Source organism: Myotis brandtii, unplaced genomic scaffold (genome assembly GCF_000412655.1).
Source record: "Myotis brandtii unplaced genomic scaffold, ASM41265v1 scaffold236, whole genome shotgun sequence".
Lineage (NCBI taxonomy): Eukaryota > Metazoa > Chordata > Mammalia > Chiroptera > Vespertilionidae > Myotis > Myotis brandtii.
Genome location: NW_005358901.1, coordinates 2,024,288 through 2,046,466, shown reverse-complemented (window position 1 = coordinate 2,046,466; position 22,179 = coordinate 2,024,288). Strand labels below are relative to the sequence as shown.

General features: G+C 51.9%; 2 protein-coding genes across 3 annotated transcripts; both read right to left on the bottom strand.

Annotated features, from left to right (window-relative positions):
* Nucleotides 1-1,250: 1,250 nt before the first annotated feature.
* On the bottom strand, nt 1,251-21,881 carry SCAMP4 (secretory carrier membrane protein 4). Of its 2 annotated transcripts, none has more exons than XM_014540137.1 (7): nt 21,564-21,881; nt 15,596-15,643; nt 12,470-12,598; nt 11,998-12,154; nt 10,895-10,996; nt 4,174-4,291; nt 1,251-3,237 (listed from the first exon to the last, which is right to left on the bottom strand). In XM_014540137.1, exons 1-7 carry the CDS (start codon nt 21,727-21,729, stop codon nt 3,058-3,060), a joined length of 900 nt encoding a protein of 299 aa, XP_014395623.1. In that variant the 5' UTR covers nt 21,730-21,881; the 3' UTR covers nt 1,251-3,057. The 2 variants fall into 2 exon arrangements, with proteins under 2 accessions (XP_014395623.1, XP_005866776.1); XM_005866714.2 differs by lacking the exon at nt 21,564-21,881 and adding an exon at nt 16,784-16,846.
* Nucleotides 17,133-18,275, bottom strand: ADAT3 (adenosine deaminase, tRNA-specific 3). Its single transcript, XM_005866716.2, is given in 2 exon segments — nt 17,133-18,222; nt 18,225-18,275. Coding segments are annotated over 2 exon segments (1,113 nt in total). The 5' UTR covers nt 18,261-18,275; the 3' UTR covers nt 17,133-17,145.
* Nucleotides 21,882-22,179: the final 298 nt, after the last annotated feature.

The window sequence follows — 22,179 nt, the reverse complement described above, 5'->3', positions numbered from 1 at the left end:
TGCTGGAGCTCCCAGAAACTGGAAAAAGCAGGTAGGACCTACCCCTGGAGCCTCCAGAGGGAGCTGGGCCCTGGGACAGTTTGGTTTTAGATTTCTGGCCCCAGAATGTGAGAGAATGAGTCCCTGCAGTTTAAGCCACCTATCTGTGGTCCTGTCACTGCCACCCTTGCCAAGGGTCCCTTCTCAACTGTCCTTGGTCCTCTCAACTCCACCACGTCCTGTGTCCCTACATGTCTCCACGATGGTGCCCTCCACGATGGTGCCCTCCACCTCCTCACCACCCCCCATTTCTCACTTTCCTAGTTCCTCCCTTTCCTGCTTTGCACCATCACCAAGCCCACCTCCTACTCAGCTGGGGGACACCTGTTCTCAAGGCATGTCCACCCAATCCATGTTCCATACACCACTGGACATGTCCCTAAGGCACAGTGCTCCCCAATCTGTCTCCTCACTTCCTGACATTTCCTGTTACTCCCATCTCTCCCAGCTTCTGGTGGCACTGGCATCCCTGGTGTCCTTGGCTCATAGACACATCTCCCCAGTCTCTGCCTCCATCTTCACAAGTGCCTCCCTGTGTCTGTGTCCAATGTCTCCTTTATATGACACCAGTTGACTTGGATTAGGGCTACCCTGCCCCAGTATGACCTCACCTTAAGTGCACCTGCAAAGACCCTATTTTCTAAATAAGGTTCCATTCTGAGGTCCCAGCGGGTCAGGACTTCCACATGTGATTTTGGGGGGGGGGGGGGGGAACAGTGTCCGGTTCCTCTCTAGGTCTAGTTTCCTTCCCATGTGGTAGTGTCCTGTGGAATAAGATTACCATGCCCTCTCCTATGTGGGGGTGTCCACTCTGCACCGGCAGGCCCTGAGGCTCGGCCTCTGTAAAACAAGAGTCACTTCTAGTCCAGCTACACCTACCATTATTTTCCTTTATGATAAACTTTTATTTTCTGTGAATTTCCCTTTTCAAATGAAAACTATTGAATGTGAAGAAAATAAGTTGATTTAAAAGAGAAACCTGAAGGAAACCACACTGCAGTGACGTATGGACGTTATGAGGGCAGATGCCTGGGTGCACAGTGCTGGGCTGAACCGGGCTCCGTCCTTGGTGCACAGGGAGGTTCGGTGCTTACAGGGCAGGGTCTGCCTATCAATGGAAACTGGGTCCAGGAGCACAGGCTGTCCTGGTGGTATTCTGTCTGAGGCCGTACACACATACACCCACCACAAGCAGCCCCTGGGAGGCTTGGTCTGCTGCAGAAAGGATGTATTTATTTCCAGAATATTTTCCAATAACAAAAACTACTTCAAAATAAAGTAACATAATCAAAAAAAACAAAAACACCTACTACAATGTAACCAAGGTGCCATGTACAGTGGGGTGGGGAGTGGGGTGCTCATGTGTGTTCATTCTGCACCTGGTTAACCGGCTCCGTTACTAAAGGCATCCAGTCACAATGAGATTCAGTCCACAATGTGCCCAGTGTGAGCCATCTGTCAGTCATGGGAAGCTGGCTTGGGGATGTTACTGAGAACGCGGGAAACCTAGGGTTTTGTTTTCCATCCAGGAGGACTTGCCCTTCAGGGACCCAGGCCCAGGTGCTTCCTCAGGGGCCATGGCCACCTTCAGACACCACGTGGCGTTCGGCACAAGAAAGCAAAGCAAGCGAACATGGACACATTCTGGCCATGCTGGAGCTTCTGGAGAGGATGGCATCCCAGCAGAGCGTGGTGTGACAGGCATGGGTCCATGGCCTGCCCCGGGGGACAGGCAGGCAGGAGCCAAGGGGCAGCATTACTGGAAGCCTGGACAACATGGGCTGAGAGGCCATCAGGGCACCTCCCTCAGCCCGTCCATTCACAAAGGTGCTGTGGCAATACCCACACAACATCCAGTTCCTCCATCTCAGAAGGAACTAGAAGAATTGAGAGGAGAAAAGAAGTGACGGTATTTAGATTTCAGTAAGGCACAGAGATTTGTCACATCTTGTTTCCTCCTGAAAGGCTGTTCTCCCGAGAAATGTGATCTGCTTCCACACACCCAGAAAATGGCCGTGTGGATCACAGCCTGAGTGGCTGGCCCAGCACTCACACCTCTAGACGGTGGTAACCCTGGGGCCATACACACTGATGAGATGCACCTGTTTTCCTGTTTGCACAGTGGGGAGAGAAGCCCATGTCCCCACCAAAGGGTTCCGTCCCAGGTTCTGGATCTCGATGAACATCCTGCTGAGGTTCCCTGTATAGGAGCAACCAGCCCAGGCACTGGAGTTCTAACACATGGGAGAAGAAAGCGTCTCTGGGGGAGAGCAACGGTGGATAGGGAGGCTGGAAGCAAGCTGGTCAATGGTCCTGAACAGCGGCTGAGGACCAGTCAGAGAACTGGGACAGATGGACAGGGAAAAGCTGAGATCATGGCACCGCGGCAGTGAATTAGCCTCTGGCCGTCCCCGTGAGCCCCCGGCTGCAGATGGATAAACTCAGGACAAAATGTTGAGCAACCAGCTGTACATCAAGTGTCCACATCACCAGCAGGGAAGAACCTCCCTCTTCCTGAGCACTGGGCGAGGGTGATGGCCCTGACAGGAGTGGGGTGACTTTGAGGAGCCCTTCTTAGCGTCCCCAGCACTGGCATGGAGGGCGGCCAGCCTCCTTCCAAAATCAGTCCTCTGAGACCCCAAGGGGAGAGGGTGTGGCTGCTGCAGTGGACATTATGTGACCAAAAGTTTTCAGGAGCAAGAGAGGCATCCTTCTGCTGGCTGGCAGGGCCAGCCGACTTCTGGGCAGTGCTTGCAAGGACCTCTGCTCTTGGATGTGAGATGAGCTATGGGCACGGGGCCCTGAGAGCTGCTGGGGTCTGCCCTCCCACCTGGAAAAGGTCCCGGTGGCCACCAACCCCTGCTGCCATCCTGGCTGGGGGAGGAGCCTACCTGCCACCTGGGAGGGACAGGGGACAGATGCTCAGGGCTCCACTGGACCCAGCGTGGATAGGGAGTGGAGAGGGAGGAGGAGGAGGGCTGGTGGTGGCAGGCGAGCAACAAGACCAGTCAGCTCCCTCTAAGGCCACTGGCTACCACTGGCTGGATAGGTGGGTACAGTGGGGTACTCAGGCAGGCTATTCCCTGAGAAGTTGTTGAACTGGGCCTCCCGAGACAGTGGGTCCCGCCAAGTGCCGTTGTTCCACTCTGTCTGTGCCTTCTGGAAGCTTCCACCGGTTCCCCGGTAGATCCTGTGTACCTGCAGGGCAGAGGGTGGTAGCAGAGGACAAAGATCAGTACTTCTGTGAGTGATGTGGAGGCCGCTCACGTTTAAGATTGTGTTTTTCTTAAAGGAAGTACAAAAGCCACAGAAAGGTCTGTGGAAACTTAGAAAACATGTTGAATCTAAGACTGTGAACTCAGAAGACCCAGCCCCTGGTGCCTCTTGGTGCTAATCTCTGTTGCCCTGTTGAGACCCACAGCATGTCTGTCATGGAAAGAGGCTCATCCTGTCATGGATTTGGGGCTTTTCTCTTCCTGTGACTGCCCCTACCCAACACCCAGTGCTTGGAGGCGGCTCTGGGTACTCTTGGGCAGTGCTTGGAATGGAGAAATCCACAAGAAACTTGTATGACAATCATTCGATGGCCTCCTGACATGGGAGTGTCAGGTCCTAGACAGTGCACATAGCCATCCCTGGGTGCTAGTAGTGATCTCCACAGCAGAGACCCCTGGGGACAGACCACTGACTCCCCACCAACCAGAAAGGCTGAGCTGACCTGCCCTGGAGCACGCGGGGTAAAGCTGTTTTATTTCATTTTACTTTAACTACAAATTTAAATTTAACTACAACTGACAACACATAGCCAGTGTGGACAGATCGAGCAGCGTGGACCTGTGTGTGTTGGGGACACACCCAAAGGTAGGTGTAGTCAGTAGCAGCCGACACTGTGCCATTTTCCCAAGTCCTTTGTCCTTGGAAGGCCTCTGTGGGCAGACAGGTAGGATATTGGCCTGAGCAGTTGAGGGTCCTGACTCAGAGAGACTTCCCTGCTGATGGAAATCATGTCACTTCCCGGACACTGTACTGTCTCTTGCTCCTGAAACAGGAATAAGACAAGTCCCCAGGGCCAGGAAGGTCAGGTGACAGGATGCATGGGAAGGAGCCGGACGTCTCGGAACCCAGAGGACTTACCTTCATGATCACAATGGCCATCATGGCGGCTGACATTGTGAACATGATGGCCGGAAACAGCATGACCACGGCAGCTCCAACACTGGTCTGAAAGAACCCGATCGCTGCCAGCCAACCACTGCAAGGGGTAAGAGAGAGTGTGGGCGCCAGCATATCTGCCGGACAAGGGACCACTACGCTTCCTATGTAAAGAGCTCTGAAAAAGGAAAAGGTGAACGACCTGCAGAGCAGTGGGAAATTCTCCCAAGGACTACCGAGGGGTCAATAAACTCACAAAATAATGCACAAACCCACCAATAAAGTCACACAAATTAGAACAAGTATCATTCTCCAACCGTCTATGGGCAAATGTCATGCGTCCAGGAAATGGAGACACGAACACACTCTGTTAGTGGCAGTGTACACCCTTTCTGAAGGGCATGGGCATTATCTGTAAAGACTGTTACCCCAACTGTTTTAATTCTAAGAATTTACAATTGTTTGGAATAATGAGAAACTGGGAGTACCCTACACGACCACTGGCTGGGAACAAGAACGTAAATTATGCTACAGCCACACGACAGATCACTAAGGAGATGGTAAAAAGTAAGAGGGGAAAAGGAAGGTGAAGCTGAGCCGGCACAGCAAGGTCTACGACATAAGAACATCACTGGCCGAATGAAAGGAATGCCCATCTGTTTATGCATGCTCCCCTGGGAAGGGAAGTCAAGACACACAGTATTTTTTAGAATATTTTTTCTTAACAAGTAGTAAAACCACAGAGTTCAAAGATTAGGAAATTTGAAAGAATATACAATAAACAGTCTCTCTCCTGCCAACCCGCCCCCGCCCCCCCATCTCAGAGGGAACCAATGTGATCTGTTTGCTACGTATTCTTCCACAGAATGTTTATGAAAACATGCATGTGTATACTACAGGCACATGCAAACACAGTACCCGCTCCCGCTCTGTGAATGGGGGAGGAACATTCTACATACACTGCTTTGCACTTAGAGGGGTGTGAGCACAACTGGGCAATGGAGGGCTCAGGTGGGCACTGGGAGAAATGGACAGGCAGCTAAGGCGGGGCAGCTGGACCCTGTCCTATAGGGAAGGGGATCATCCTCGGGCTCCTGGAGGGGAGGAGGCACTGCCTCTGATGGGGATCTCCCACTAGATCTGGAGCCCTAGATCAGGAGGCCGAGTAGGTGGCGGTGGGGGTGGGGCCCAGTCTGAGGATCATGGTCTCTGAGGGTCCACATACCTACAGTTGGGACTATAGAATGGGGAGCCTGCTCCGAGGCACTGCCTCCCAGACTCACCAAGGAGTGAGCTGGCAACTGTCAGCTTCCCAAAGAACAAGCTCATCTATGACCCAGAATGACATCCCTTGCAACAGCAGGTGATAAACTGGCCTCAATCAGCTACAAACAGATGACAGAGTAAGCCTGCTATACCCCAACCATATCCAGAGAGGCCAAGACATGCAGTACGGAGAACAGGAGGATGGAGAGAGGCCTGGGCACAGAGGGAGGGACAGGGCAGAGAATAAGGGAGCCAGGGGTGCCAGGTGCTCCCCCAGAGCCACTCAGCCAGGGGCACAAGGGGCCAGAACTAGGGAGAAGGGGCAGAACAGGAGAAAAGACAGCAGGGGACACAGCCTGCCAAATCTGTGGAAGAATCTGGCAGTTCCTCAGAAGGTTAAAATTAAAATAGTTACCTTGCCACCTAGCAATGCCATTCCTGGGTATACACTCAAAAGAAAAACACATGTCCACACAAAAACACATAGAAATTTCTCAGCAGCGCTACTAACAATAGCAAAAAAAGTAAAAAACAACCTAAGTGTTCATCAGCTGATGAACGAATATACAAAGTGTGGTTCATCCACACAATAGAATATTATTCTGCCATGAAAAGAGTGACAGCACTGACACTCACTACAATGTGGATGAACCTTGAACATGCTCAGTGAGAGAAGCCAGACACACAAGGCCACACAGTATGTGATTCCACTCATGTGAAAGTCCAGAACAGGCACATCCACAGGGACAAAAAATACATTAATAGTTGTTAGAGGAAGGGGGTGACTGTTGATGGGAACAGGGTTTCCCTTGAGGGGTGATGGAATATTCTGGAATTAGACAATGATTACATACAACCCTGTGAATGTATTAAAAACACTGATTTGTACACCTAAAGCAGGGTTGGGAAACCTTTTTTTCTGCCAAGGGCCATTTGGATATTATAACATCACTCATAGGCCATACAAAATTATTAACTTAAAAATTAGCCTGCTATATTTGGTCAAACATTTAATTAATCACCCCTAATGCCTTGGCAGGGTCAGACCAAATGATTTCACAGGCCTTATACAGCCTGTGGGCCAGACGTTCCCCATCCCTGACATTCGGTAAAGGGTGAATTTTTTGTCTGTGTGTGTGGAATGTGTCTCAATAAAGTTGTTACTCTAAAAACCCAAATGTGGGACATTGCACAGGACAGTCAAGCCCACAGATCAGGGAGAGGCAGAAAAAGACACCAACTCATAGAAACAGGCACAGCTCACCCGGGTCTGACGTGCACACTCTGCTAAAGCAACAATTAAACCATGCCACAGGAGCCCCGCTGGAGCGACTCGGTTGGTTGAGCGTCGTCCCCATGCACTGCAGGGTTCCTGGCTCGGTTTCCAGTCAGGGCACATACCTGGTTGCGGGTTTGATCCCCAGTCAGGGAGTATACCGAAGGCAAATGATAAGTGTTTTTCTCTCACATTAATGTTTCTCTCTCCCTCTTTCTCTCTTTTCCTCTCTATAAAGATGTCCTTGGGTGAGGATTTTTTAAAAAGGGCTTTCATGGATACTGCTGCAGAAATGCAAATGGAGCCTGCAGTCTGGGTGGGGGCAAAGGTGTCAGGGAGATGGGTGGATGGCAGCACTCTATCCTGTCCCTGTACCTTCTGTAAACCTCGGGGTAGCAAGGTTAAAAGGCTATTTAAAAAGGAACAGGAGCCACTCAGCCGGCATAGCTCAGTGGTTGTGCATCGACCTATGAACCAGGAGGTCATGGTTCGATTCCCAGTCAGGGCACATGCCCAGGTTGTGGGCTCAATCCCCAGTGTGGGGCATGTGGGAGGCAGCCAATCGATGATTCTCTCTCATCATTGATGTGTCTATCTCTCTCTTCCTCTCCCTCCCATCATGGTCATATTTACATATGATATGTTCATATATCCTAAGTGTCCTTCTTTTTTATGGATTCACAGGAATGTGTTTGCAGAGCAGACCAGTGTGTAGGGAGTGACAGGTCCACATGACACAGGACTGGCGGGAGTGGGTGACTGTCACAGGGGCACTCTTGAGAGCAACGCTTCTGCTTGGGGATGAGCTGAAAGTCTCCCCTGAACACTGTCCCTTCTGGTCCTTGCTCTCACCCCACCAGGAAGTCCCTCTACCCTGTTCAACCCTGGAGAAAAAAGATGCCTGAGCCCTAGCCGATTTGGCTCAGCAGATAGAGCATCGAACTGTGGACTGAAGGGTCCCAGGTTCAATTCCAGTCAAGGGCATATGCCTAGGTTGTGGGCTCAATCCCCAGTGTGGAGCATGCAGGAGGCAGCCTATCAGTGATTCTCTCCCATCACTGATGATTCTCTCTCTCTCCCTCTCCTTTTCTCTCTGAAATCAATAAAATATATTAAAAAGAAAAAAAAAAAAAAAGATGCCCAAGTGCCCTGGCTGGTGTGCTCAATGGTTAAAGCATTCGTCCGTACACTGAAAGGTCAAGGGTTCATTTTCCAATCAAGAGCATGTACCTGGCCCTAACCGGTTTGGCTCAGTGGATAGAGTGTCAGCCTGCGGACTGAAGAGTCCCAGGTTCGATTCTGGTCAAGGGCAAGTCCCTTGGTTGCAGGCACATCCCCAGTAGGAGGTGTGCAGAAGGCAGCTGATCGATGTTTCTCTCATCAATGTTCCTAACTCTCTATCTCTCTCCCTTCTTCTCTGTAAAAAATCAATAAAATATATTTTTAAAAAAGAAAAAAAAAAGAGCATGTACCTGTACCTGGGTAGCAGGTTAGATCCCTGCCCCTGGCAGGGTGCGTGCAGGAGGCAACCTATCGATGTTTCTCTCTCCCTCTCCCTCTCTCTGTCTCTACCCCACTTCCACTCTCTTTAAAAATCAGTGGGAAAAAATGTCCTCATCTGAGGATTAACAAAACAACAACAAGATGCCCGTGCATGCCTGTAGTGGGGGGACATTTGAGAATTGAACTCTGGGGGCTCCTCTCCCCGATAGGGGAGCTGCCTGGCCCTAAAATACCTCTGCAACTACATCATTTGCACTGAGCACCTGTTCTCCTCCTGGAGTCTGGAATCTTGTACCTGCCAGGCAGAGCGGGGTCCACATGACCAACCCCAATGAGAGCCCTAGGTACTGCACCTTCTGCACATTGTCACATTTCATTTTGGGGTAATTAAGTGTATTCTGTGGGACCCCACCAGGAGAGGACTCTGGAAGCTTGCATCTGATCCCCCCTCAACTTGTCCTACACACCTATTCCCTCAGCTCATTTTGCTGTCCTGTTTCTGTATAAACCACAGCCAAGAGCACAACCATCTGCGGAGTCCTGAGGTCCTCTCCGAGAATCACTGCACCTGAAAGACTGAGATAGCACCTTACCGGTCCTCCCAGATATGGGAGGACCAAGGAGAAACCCAGGTCCACACAAAGCGCATGTCATCACCAACAGGAAGAGCAACAACAGGAAGATGTAGGGACATGCATTCTAGAAATGATCTCAGGAGAAAAGCAGATGATTTTGAGGCTCTACAGAGAAGGGCAGAAGAGACAGCAGGAAATGGACAGTAAGGAAGGAGCTGAGAGGCGGGGTCTGAAGAGGCCGTGAAAACTCACATGAGCCTCAAGAAACAAACAAGACTGTATGACTTCTCACTGCAGAGGACGGGCCACGGTGGCTCTCCCAGTGTACACAGGGAACGACAGGGAGGAAAACCACAGAAATGATGGCAATAGGCATCCCAAAACAAGACCCAGGCCTAGCCGGTTTGGCTCAGTGGATAGAGCATCGGTCTGCAGACTGAAGGGTCCCTGGTTCGATTCCGGTCAAGGGCACGTGCCCGGGTTGCGGGCTCGATCCCCAGTGGGGGGCGTGCAGGAGGCAGTGGATTGATTGATTCTCTCTCATCATTGATGTTTCTATCTCTCTCTTCCTCTCCCTTCCTCTCTGAAATCAATAAAAATATATTATATATTTTTAAAAAGACCCAGAAAAAGTGGAGCAAGAGGACTCGAGGACATGACATAAGAAAATGTCCCTCCCCTGACCGGTTTGGCTCAGTGGATAGAGTGTCAGCCTGCGGACTGAAGAGTCCCAGGTTTGATTCCGGTCAAGGGCATGCCTCTTGGTTGTAGGCACATCCCCAGTAGGGGGTGTGCAGGAGGCAGCTGATCGATGTTTCTCTCTCATAGATGTTTCAAACTCTCTATCCCTCTCCCTTCCTCTCTGTAAAAAATAAATAAAATGCATTTTTTTTAAAAAAGAAAGAAAATGTTCCTGAATCGGGAGCTCTAACTACAGATAGAATGAGCTCCTGTCATTCAGAAAATAATCAACCAAAAGACCAAACACATCAGGGCACTCCCAGGCAGTTCTCGTGTGAAGAGAGTCACTCCGAATACCTCTTACCCAACACTGGACACCAGAGACACCACCTGTGTCCTGGTCCCAGTAACTCTCGACACGTCTGTCATCTCATGTGGTAAAGGGACTTAGCAGGTAGGATGAAGTTAAGGCCATGAAATGGGGATGACCCTGGATTACCCAGGGGGCTCAGTGTCATCACAGGGTCCTCACATGAGGGAGGCAGAAAGGACAGTAGAAATTTGGGAGAGGCTGCACTGCTGGCTGTGAAGATGGAGGAAGGGGCCATGAGCCAGAGATGTAGCACCCTCGAAGCTGGAAAAGGCAGGAAATGATTCTCCCCTGGAGCCTCCGAAAGGACCAGCCCCACCCACACCTGGGTTTAGCACATGAGACCCATGTTGGACTCCCCCAAACTGGAAATGAGAAGTTTGTTGCATTTTAAGTCACTAAGTTGGAAGTAACTTGTTACAGCAGCCATGGAAATGTCATCTAATATTCTAAAATCAAGCAAACAGAAGGCCGGATTTCTCTCTAGATCAGCGGTTCTCAACCTGTGGGTCGTGACCCCTTTTTGGCGGTCGAACGACCCTTTCACAGGGGTTGCCTAAGACCATCCTGCATATCAGATATTTACATTATGATTCATAACAGTAGCAACATTACAGTTATGAAGTAGCAACGAAAATAATTTTATGGTTGGGTCACAACATGAGGAACTGTATCTAAAGGGCCAGAAGGTTGAGAACCACTGCTCTAGAGGGTGGGCTCACAGGTTGCTGTTCTCCAAACTTTCCTCCTGGGACACACTGCTGGCCCATGCCTACCGGTCTCTTCCTTGTGGCCAGCGTGGCTGGTAATCAAGCATTCACAGGCACTGGGTACCAATGTGGAGCAGACACCTGCCCCTCAACCTGGCACCTCCTTGGAGCATTTACAAAAGCAGGAAGTAAATGTCTGTTCTCCATCAGCCGTCAGAAGTTGGGGTCTATGTTACAGTCTCAGCCCGCACGAACTGACACAGGTATTCACGCACATGTCTATAGTTAACACCCACCATAGCGGCCACGTTCACTGACTTACCAAGCACCCCATCCTGAGAAGCCGACAGCCTGGAAGACGGTCAAGACAAACTGGGCTCCGAAGATAAAGAAAAATGCCATGAAATTGAAGGAACTGTCGGCCCTGGAGAGCGAGAGGAATGACCATTATGGCTGCCCCAGCCTCTCAGTGACAACAACCCAGAGGAGAATGTGAGGCAGAGACAGCAACACAGAAATACTCTCCCTTCTTCAGGTACGACCTGCGTGAATTACTGCACACATGCTCACACAAGTCTCTGACCATGAGGGGCCTAAACACTGTCCCTCTGAGAAGATGCTGCACTGATGGGTTCCTTACTGGAAAGGTGTATAACAGTGATGGCGAACCTCTGACACGCGAACTCATTTTTTTGGTTGATTTTTCTTTGTTAAATGGCTTTTAAATATATAAAATAAATATCAAAAATATAAGTCTTTGTTTTACTATGGTTGCAAATATCAAAAAATTTCTATATGTGACACGGCACCAGAGTTAAGTTAGGGTTTTTCAAAATGCTGACACGCCGAGCTCAAAAGGTTCGCCATCACTGGTGTATAAGAACTCTTACCTCCTAAGGATGGGATTTAGGGACCATCCAGGAGCAATACACCTGAGTAGCAGGGGGCTGGCTGGGGGCCAATGTTCATAGAAGCAGGTTATGTCCAAAGAGGCTGGGGAGGGGATAGGGGTGACTGCTAAGGGGGATGGGGTTTCTTCTGAAGCAGTGAAAATGTTCTGGAATTGGATGTGATGAGTGTACAACCTTGTGCAGACTCTAGAAACACTCAAATATTAGGTAAGTAAGTTGTATGGAATGTGAAATATAACTCAATAGAGTTATTAAAAGACAACACAACAGGCATCTGTGGGTTGTAGTGCACAGACCCTGATACAAGCTGTCATCCAAATTGGACAAGAGAAAGGGAGGGTTACTAGCACCTGGGTTAGGGTGACAGGTGCAGAGCAGGCACAGGTTCCAAGTGCAGGAATCAGCATGGAGATGTGCACACACAGTTGGGGGCATCCTGGCTACTCAGTTTTGAACCCACTGCCAGCACAGTCACCCCAAGGCCCCATGAGGGCATGGCCAGGCCCCCACTTACCGGAAGGCCTTGTAAGCAGGCTGGAACCAGCACACATAGCTACAAGGGGAGAAGAGCAGTAGCCAGGCGAGGGCCAGGCCAAAGTTGGCTCCTGAGCCACCTCCGATCCACCAGGCCAGGCAGGCGACGAGGTTGACTGCCAGTGTAATGCAGTAGACTGGACAGGGGAGACAAGGAGGCTTCAGCCAGGGTTTGGGGGTTAGGGCACAAGTACCTCCACCCCACTACACAGGGACCAAAGACCAGAGAAGGCTCAGGGAGACAAAGGTTCCTGCCCAGCAGCCCACCTGTTCTGTCCATCACACCATGCCGCCTCCGGGACAGAATTTTATCAGAAAGGAGAGTTACTGCAAAAACCTCAAGCTCTCCCAGCCCAAGGATGGGGCAGCTTCATGACCTGGGCCTGGCCTGGGTCTCTACAGTGGTGTGGGGAGCCCCCCACCGCCACCCCCCAGCCAACCCCACTGCTCACACAGCCACAGCCGGTAGATCCTCTTCACTAGGACCTGATGCTCAATGGGGATCTCGTCGGAGAAGTTCTGGTAGAAACAAGGCTTCAGAGGGATGAACTTGGGCAGCGGCGGGAAGTTGTTCTCCTTTTCTATGGGGACACAGAACACCGTGGGACTAAGCCATGCTGGGGGCAGCACAGTAAAGGCCCCAAAGATGTCCCTGTCCTGTTCTTGGGACCTGTAGACATGTTGCCTCACACGGCAGAGGGACTTTGCAGATGGATTAAATCAAAGCCCCTAGGATGGGCACGAACCCGTTTTTTTTTCAAACCCAGGGTGGGGGGGGGGGGGGGGCAGTGTCCTTACAGGGTCCTCTTAAGAGGGAGGCAAGAGGGTGAGAGGCAGAGATGGAAGAGGCTGAGCTGCTGGCTGTGAAGATGGAGGAGGGGGCCACAGCCAGGGATGTGGTGCCTCTAAGAAACTGGAAAAGGCTGGAAACGGAAGGACTAGCCCTGCCCACACCTGGCTTTAGCCACATGAGTTAGTCTGTTAGACTCCTGGTAAATCCTGTGTGACTTCTTAGAACCGTCACAGGACACTCACACAGGCTCATAGGCAGAACCCAGATACTGTTAACACCTGTCGCCAGGGAAGGTTCTGGCTCTTGGAATTTGTGAGCATCCTATAACTAACAGCCACACACTGGGGGTTTAAAACAACAGATTTTTCCTCTTATAATATGGAAGCCAGAGGTCAGAGATCAAGGTGTCCCAGGTCCACGCTCCCTCGAAAGGCTCCAGGGAAGGGTCCTTCCAGCCTCTACCAGCTTCTGGGGGCTCTAGGGATCCTTGGATTGTGGCCACATTACCCCAGTGTCTGCCTCCATGGTCACATGGCGACCTCCTGTGTTAGTGTTCAAATTTCCCTTTTCTTATAAGGACACCTGTCCTTGCATTAGGACCACCTTACCACAGTGTGATCCATTTTAACTAATAGACTTGCAAAGACCCTCTTTCCAAATGGGATAGGTTCCAATCCCAGGTACCAGGGGTCAGGACCTGAACATGTCTTTTTGGAGACATGACTTGACCAACAGCATGGTAAAGTCAGTGCTGCCCTGTTGCCTCTCTGTGTCCTTCCACTTCACCCCACTGCCACTGGGCATGCTTCCTGAGTACCTGCCAGGTAACAAAAGACAACACACACGGAGCCCTGTCCTCGGGCTCCATCCCAACAGGGGGGCAACAATCACTGTGACAGGTGGGTATCTAGGTGGAGAGCTGAGACATGCTGGGTGCTGTAAAGAGGAACCACCAGAGCAGGTGGGGGCTAGCAGGGACAGTGCTAGGGGTGTCCGCTTTGACCTAAAAGCAGGGTCAGGGTGGCTTTATTACAGGGTGGCATTTGAACAAAGACTCAAGAAAGTGAAGAAGGGAGTTCAGCGGATTCTGGGGGAGGATGCTGCCAGTGCAGGGCCCTGAGGTGAGGTCCTACCTGTCTTGGAGCAGTAAGATCAGAGGCTGGAGGAAGGAGAAGGTTGAAGTAGCCACACCTTGTTGGCCACTGAAAAGCCTCAGACATTTACCAAGTAACACAGAAGCCAGAAGTGTCCTGACCTGCCTGACTCTCTAGGACAGTGGTCGGCAAACTCATTAGTCAACAGAGCCAAATATCAACAGTACAACAATTGAAATTTCTTTTGAGAGCCAAATTTTTTAAACTTAAACTATATAGGTAGGTACATTGTTATTAACTTAATTAGGGTACTCCTAAGCTGGCCTTTGCTAAAAACGTCCTCAATCTGATTGAGGTACGTTCGCTGAGGTCGACCCCTTCCAACTCTCCCATCCACACTTGTCTTGTATACTTGTTTCGTCTATCTCCTTTCGTTCATCCTCTCTATATGTCCAAACCATCTCAACATACCTTTCTCAATCCTCGACACTACATCTTCTTTCACTCCACAACGTTCCCTAAAATTAACTTAATAAACTTTACTTAAAGTTTTAAGTCAACTTCACACTGTACATGCGCGACCGCACGTGGTATTTTGTGGAAGAGCCACACTCAAGGGGCCAAAGAGCCGCATGTGGCTCGCGAGCCGCGGTTTGCCGACCACTGCTCTAGGAGACCATGAGAGGCAGGGTTTCCAGCCTTCCGCCCTTCCAGTGAGCCCACCCAGAGGGATCTCCCCAGCTCTGGTCACTAACCTCACTCATAGTGCCCGACCAAGCCCTGTGGCCATGCACCCAAGGCCCCAACAGTCCCCACCCAGCTATCCATTCCCTAGTCCCTTGGCTCCCAGGACAAGGCAGGGCACCCCTTTCCCTGCCTGACTGACATCCAACCCCACAGCAAAAACAGGGTGTTTGCAACAGTCAGTCCCACCAGCACGTGCTGTGACAGGAAGGAGACAGAAAACTGGCTGAATCTTGAGGCTCCTTGAAACCCTGTTTTCTTGGCTAAACATTTTGCGCTGACTTGGAATCCATGGTCCTGGGTTCAAATCCCAGTTCTGCCACCAGCAGGGTGACCATGGGCCACCAAACTTCAGTGTACGCTCTGCCTCTGTTTTCAAGCAGGACGAGGCAGGCCACCCTGGGGGCTCATGAGGAAATGAGGGCGTCATCTTATGTGTATAGGCATGAACCCAGGTGACAAACCTCAGTGCCCACCTGTGGTGTCAGTAAAATGAGCCCCAGGCAGAAGGCCTGGCCACGCTGAACACCAGCTGACAACTCATGTGGAAACTGAACGCTATAAAAATAAAGTTTTTAAAGAAAGCAGCAGCAACCCTGGCCGGGTGGCTCAATTGGTTGGAGCGTCATCGCATATACCAAAAGGTTTCAGGTTCCACTCCCGGTCAGAGCACACACCTCGATTGTGGATTCAATCCCCGGTTGGGGTATGTATGGGAGGCAATCAATCAATGTTTCTCTTCTCTCTCTCTAATCAATTTTTAAAAAGAAAGAAAAGAAACTGTGCCTCCCTGTGATCCCCTCAGTGCCGGGAGGCGACTCCAACAGCCATCATGGGAGGAGGAACGTGAGGTGGGCGCCTACAGTGGTCCTAAAGGGTCTGGCCACCCGAGGGCACTTCCCTGAGGAACTGAGACACAAACCCCAGGGCGCCCAGGAAAGACTCACCTGGCATTTCCAATGTGATGGCCTGATGAGGCTGAAGCCTGCAGCCACCTGGAGGGGAAACAGCAACAGTCACCTTGGCTGCCAGGTGACCCTGACACCAGCTGTAGCCTGTGCAACTGCGGTGTCTAGAGTTCTAACCTCCAGGCTATCCACAGGGGTGTCTGGGCTCTTGCCCGGAAGGCCACCCCAAACATGTGACCAAATGTGTCATCACTTCACCTCTGGGCAGCATCTGCGATGGTGGGAGGGGAAGGGTTAGACTGCAGCCCCTGCCCCACAGGCCAGCCTGGAGCCAGGACATTCCTGGGATCCCAGTGACCACGCCTACTGCCCTCCTGCCACCTCATCCTCCCCACCTTTTATCCACAGATAGCTCCGAGTGCCTCATTATGGCTGCAGTGCCCAACTGCCAAATCACCAAGACTGGGTTCACACAATCTGGTCTGTAGCTTTTGCCCCATGAGCCTTGCAAAACTGAGGACCCCACTGCAACCCAAGTGAAGCTCCAGGAGACCCTTGGCACCAGAGGGGGCAGGAGCCATGCTTGAGGCTAGGCGCCAGGAATATTCCTCACCTACAGTCCAGGCAAGAAGGTTCCAGTGATACTGAGTTCCATGGGGCCCATCCCTCAGTTTAGCGATATTCCCCTGAGACCCTCTGTCATGCCCTGGCTGGCTCTCCCTGCAGGCAGGCAGGCTCTCCCTGCAGGCAGGCAGGCTCTCCCTGCAGGCAGGCAGGCTCATGCCCCACCCACGTCCGGACACTGCACTGGCTCGCAGGTGGAACCCCCGCCTGCCCTGCCCCCACAAGATGGGAGCGTCCCCAGGAGCCTGAGCATCGCTTGGGACAGGGATGTCCTGGAATCCCTGAAGTGCCTTTGTGGTTGGACAGTGCATGGTTGCTGGATGGACAAACAGCCTGCTCCAATTCCCAAACAAACAACTTGGTTCTGGTGATGACTGCTCTGTGGCAGTCGGCCTTTGGGGACTCCTCTGGCCACTTGAGATGGAGGGGAAATGGGACAGCCTGAAGGAGCCTTTCCATCAGCTGAGTCCAGACACACCCTAGCCAGCAACACCCTTCAACTCGGGCAGAGCTCTGGTCACATTTGATTCAGAAGCTCCCCTCCAGCTGTGTACACCCAGGCCCTCGATGGAGGCAGCCCCACAATTGTCAACAGACACCAACCTGGCTTAAGGGTTGAGTTTATTTTCATGGGTCAGACTTGAGATAAAGGGGATACAATCCCAGTAGACCCGTGGACGCAGGGTGAAGGCGGCAGAAGGAGGGAAGCCTGAGTGCCCAGCGATGAGGCCCGGCTGGGCCCCATTATGCTCCAGCCCCGGGAAAAGCTTGGTCTAGCAGAAATGCAGCACCACACACCAATGAAGATAGTGTAGGCACAGGTTCCGCGGCTGGGAGGCACGTCCCTGAAATCCACAAACAGGATCGCAGCCCTTAGACAATGAGGGAGCCAGGGCCCAAGTGGATCTGTGAGGAGGCTGAGGCTGGCAGAGCAGAGAACAGTCTGGAGCCAGCAAGCTTGGCACCTACGTGTCCGGGTCCAGCTGGCGGCACTGGGCCTCCAGCACACCCCGGAACACCTGGAAACGGTGGTTGAGGTCAGGTCGCGCATGGATGCGGAAGCGGGTGCCCAGGGCACCATCAGGAGAGGGTGCCCCATAGAAGACACGCTGCACACGGGAGTGCACCAGGGCCATGGCGCACATGGCACAGGGCTCGCGGGTAATGTAGAGGTCATAGCCGGTGCACACATAGGGGAGGCCGTTATCATCCATGTCCATGTCCTTATCCAGTGTGTGCATAGAGATGGCCTGGACATCCTGGGAGGCTGAGGCTGGGGTGAAGGAACAAGCCGGGTGGGGCCTGAGGTCATAGGTGCCTTGACCCTGGCCTTGGGCCACCAAGTCAATGCACACCATGGTGGCATGCAGCAGGGGGCTGGCTGAGCTGCTACAGTCATGGCCCGTGGCCAGTACCCGGCCTGAGGCCGGGTCCACTACCACAGCCCCCACAGCCCTCAGGCCCCTGGTAGCCGCCTGTTGCGCCACCCGTATAGCCCGCTCCATGTGGCCCTGCATCTCAGCCTGCTCCTGTGCTGAGAAAAGTTGCCCGGCCAGGGCCCGGGTCACATGCTTGTCCTCATGGAATGATGTGGGCCAATGGGCACGTGCCTCCTCAAACTGGCCCCTGGTCAGGGGTGGCCAGGCAGGCACAGGCACCAGGAAGGGCTGTCCCAGGCCTCGGGGATCCACTGCCGGATGTGGGAGGAGCTCAGCCAGCGATCGAGTGCCTGCAGCGGGCCCTGCCAGGCACAGCAGCATCTCCAGCACGTGTGGACGGCCAGCATCAGGGCTCGGGCGAACCCTTTTAAGGTGAGGCTGTGCAGGCAGTGGGTGGACGGCTGACACCTCCTTGAGGAGACGGGAAGTCTGGCGCTTGTCGAGGATGGGTGCGGCATAGGCCAGCACCAGCTCCACGTCCCTGGACTGCTGCTCGGACAGAACAGGAAGGGCTTGCCACAGCGCAGGCTCTCGATTTGAGCTCTTGGCCTTCTTATCCTCACACTGCTCCGTGCAGCCCAGGGGATCCATCCTTGGCAGGGCTCCGACTGTGGGAGACAGAGATTGGAGCAGAGCATCATCTGTCAGCCACAGGAGGCCTGGGTGAGCCGAGGAGTCCATCCTAGGAGTGTGCTGAATCTGAGGGCTCATCCGGGAGCCCCAGCCCAAGTAAAATGCATCACTGGTCATGTTCTCACTCAGTCATGTACCAACTCTTGATTTGCAAAGTTTAAACCGCCATTGACTTTTTATTTTTTCCTTTTTCTTTGAGATGTGCTGTGAGCAAAAATGCACACTAGATCTTGGAAACTTAATACAAAGAAGAACATAAACTATCTCATGAATTGTTTTTATATTGACTAAGTGTTGAAGTGATGACACTACATGTTTTAGGTTAATTAAACAGTATTAAAATTAACTGCACCTGTTACTTTGTACTTTCTAAAAACATGGTTTCTAAAAAACTTAACATTATGTATGAGCTTCTTCTTTTTTTTTTTGTTTTAGGTTAATTAAACAGTATTAAAATTAACTGCACCTGTTACTTTGTACTTTCTAAAAACATGGTTTCTAACTTAACATTATGTATGAGCTTCTTATTCCTATTGGTCAGGGTGAATCGAACCTGGAACCCTTCAGTCCGCAGGCTGATGCTCTATCCACTGAGCCAAATTGGCTAGGGCTATGTATGAGCTTCTTATTCCTATTGGTCAGGGCTGCCTTGGCGAATGTTAGAGATAAATCACAGATAACCTCAACTGGATTCAGGAGGAGCTCAGATGCAGCTGCCCGGCCAGAACACACTGTCCAGCTGGGGACTTGGAGTAGACCAGCCCCTCCTTCCTCTTCCCTGTGGACAAGCAAGTGTTGAAATCATTTTACAACAGTCGGCTTTTACTGCTCATGACATGCCCCGCGGCTTACGCCTAAGCTCCATGTGCCCTCATTTATTTATCAGCCAGGCCCTTCAGGGAGCACGTAAGATCCTGACCCACCACAATGTGTCCTAGGCGCACAATACCGGTTTGACAAACATACTGAACTAGGGTGCCAGCGGCAGCCACGAAAAGTGGAACTCATGAAGGGTGACCCTCATGTGCCCACAATGCCTGTGCTGGGCAGCGCCCACACTAGAGTCCCTAATGCCAACTCTGCAATCTGCTCGGAGCACACACCATGCCCAGGATCCCACGCCCCACACGGCCTTCCCTGGACCACAAAAGTTCTCACTGTCTGTACGGCAAACACAGTCTGACTTGTCCTTCTAAAAGTGCAACCTCTGTCTAACCAAAACAAAACAAACGACAAATAATGGAGGCTGCCTTTGGGACACGTCTGGCTGGGCCCTAGAGAGGACGGATAAATATCACAGGATGACCACCATCTGACCCAGCAACTTCCCTCCACTCCTAGGCATGAGCCCAGAAAAACTGAAAACCCACATCCACACAGAAACCTGTACACACGTGTTCACAGCAGCAGGATTCACAACAGCCAAAAGGTGGATGCAATGGGTGTCCACCAACCGATGATAAACACAATGTGGCCCGTGAATAAACTGGAATATTACTCAGCCATGAAAAGGAATGAGGCACTGACACTCATCACAGGGCAGAAGGACCTTGAACACAAAAGGCCACACAGTATGTGATTTCATTTATGTAAGATGTTCAGAACAAACAAATCCACAGAGACAGAAAGTAGATTCCTGATTACCAGGGGCTGGGGGAGGTAGGTGAGGGTGACTGCTAATGCAGACAGGTTTCTTTTTGGGGTGATGGAATTGTCTGGAGTTAGATAGTGATGACATTTCCACAACCCTGTGACTATACTAAAAACCACTAAAATGTACACTTTAAATGAGTGGACTACACGGTATGTGAACTGTATCTCAATAAAACTGCTATGAGAGAAAATGGGGAGAGGAAAGGATACCTGGTGAATCACTAGGTCAGCAGACCCCAAACAAGGCCCAGCATGTCGGAAGACAGTTGCCTTTACGTAATACCATGTCCATGTCCTCACGCTTTCACCAATGGGCTCCCCTACTCCTCCCAACGACCTGGTAGGGAGAATGTGGGACTGTCCCCTTTCTACAGGACAAGACCAGGCTCCCTGAGTGGAGGCTCTTGACCAGGGCACACAGCTGCTGCTCACCAGCTCACCAACTGCTTTCCGAGTCCCTCTGCAAGACAGAGGTCCTGGGCCCATTCTACAGATGAGAAATAAACAGGTTCCACAGAGAGAACCCCAGCCCCCATCCCAAAAGCCCCGCGGGGAATGCCAGTCTGCCTACAAACAGAAACTGCTCATTTTTGCTTAAACACATCCAGGGATCTTAAGTACGGCACCCCGACTCCCCCTACAGCCCTCCCCCACGAGGTCCTGCCCAGCTCAGTCCCTTCCCTGGGTGCGTCCATCTCCTCTGCCGGCAGCAATAGTTGCCTCCTAAAAACGTCTGTGCTCTGGTCTCCAGGGGGAGGCAGACAACCTGGTCACACTTATGGTAGTGGTGCCTCTGCCCCGGGTGCCAACTGCCCAGGGCCAGAAGTGCTCAACTGCACTGGCAGATCCTGGAGGGTCTAGTGCAGGGGTCCTCAAACTACGGCCCTCGGGCCACATGCAAATACAAATATTGTATTTGTTCCCATTTTGTTTTTTTTACTTCAAAATAAGATATGTGCAGTGTGCATAGGAATTTGTTCATAGTTTTTTTTTAAACTATAGTCCGGCCCTCCAACGGTCTGAGGGACAGTGAACTGGCCCCCTGTTTAAAAAGTTTGAGGACCCCTGGCCTAGTGGACCAGGGAGATGGATCCCTAACTGCAAGGCCCCTCAGCAGCTTAGGACTACCTGCTGCCCCAAGGCACCAAACTGGAAAACAGGTGTGTGCCGGAATTCCTGGGAACACTGGGCAGGAGCGTGCTGGGGGGGAGGAGGGCCGTGGCCCTGGGGTCCCAGGATGCGTGGACTCTGGCGGTAGGAGGGACTTGGTAAATGGTGCTTCTTCAGTGAGCTGAGTCAGGCTCTGCAGGTGACAATGTAAATCTCAAACAAGAGGCCTTCTTTTACCCTTGGATTAGGAAGGCCGGAGCCCTGCACTGGCTGTGCCCTGACCAGACTGCCTGACTCACCCCCACTGCAGCTTTCCCCTGGGTGAAATGGGAATCCATCACCACCACGCAGGGGGGCAGGGGCAGAAAGTGAGCGAGGCCAAGAGAACTGTCCTGGACTGATAAACAATCCCACAGCCCCTCGAGGGCCCTGTGCCCTGTCTGTGGCAGCAGGAGGGCTCTTCAGAGCAGGGCCTGGAAGCCAGGCAAGGAGGGTAGGGAGACCTGAGCAGAAGGAACAGCCAGTCCTGGAGCCTCAGAGGCACCCACAGTTCCTAACGCAGTTTCGAGGTCCTGGCTCTACAAAGAGGAGAGGGCCGAAATCTGCATTTCTAACAAACTCCCCAATGGAGTGCAGTCGCCAGACAACACGTAGGATACCGTTAAATTCGAATTCTAGATGGGGGGGGAATTTTTTAGTATAAGTATGTCTCATGCAATCTTTGGGACATACTAAAAAAAATTATTCTTTAGTGAAATTAGAATTTAATGGGGCGCCCTGAGCGTTTGCTAGACCTGACACCCTACAAGTGGGCCTTCTGTGCAATAAGAGTTGGAGAACCTTGGGCTTGTGGGGTTTGGGAGAGACCTCTAACCCCGCGGTCGGGGTAAGAAAAGGCCCTGAGAACTCACACTTCCTATAAGAGCAGAAGGACCACCAATGTTTAGCATGTATGTCAAGAATAGGGGCCTGCGCCCAAAGCGCACAAGAGGCAGGTCAACCCGCAGCCTGGTGGCAGGGGCAGGCCCTGATGATCCGGGGGCAGGGAGCGCCGGAAACAGCTGGACACACGGGGTCTGATCACCACGCTTCAGGGGCGCACGCAAGCGCAGAAGGAGGATGGGCGCCAGGAGCCGGGTCGTCCTGTGCGCACGCGCACACGCA

What these genes read in the sequence shown, in the direction of transcription:
- SCAMP4 (XM_014540137.1), bottom strand. Translation starts at nt 21,729, where the DNA reads ATGAGACATACTTATACTAAAAAATTCCCCCCCCATCTAGAATTCGAA. An exon ending in CATCACATTGGAAATGCCAG is followed by an intron (nt 12,599 to 15,595) that starts GTGAGTCTTTCC and finishes GTGTCCCCATAG; the next exon opens with AAAAGGAGAACAACTTCCCG. An exon ending in GATCTACCGGCTGTGGCTGT is followed by an intron (nt 12,155 to 12,469) that starts GTGAGCAGTGGG and finishes TCCCCTGTCCAG; the next exon opens with TCTACTGCATTACACTGGCA.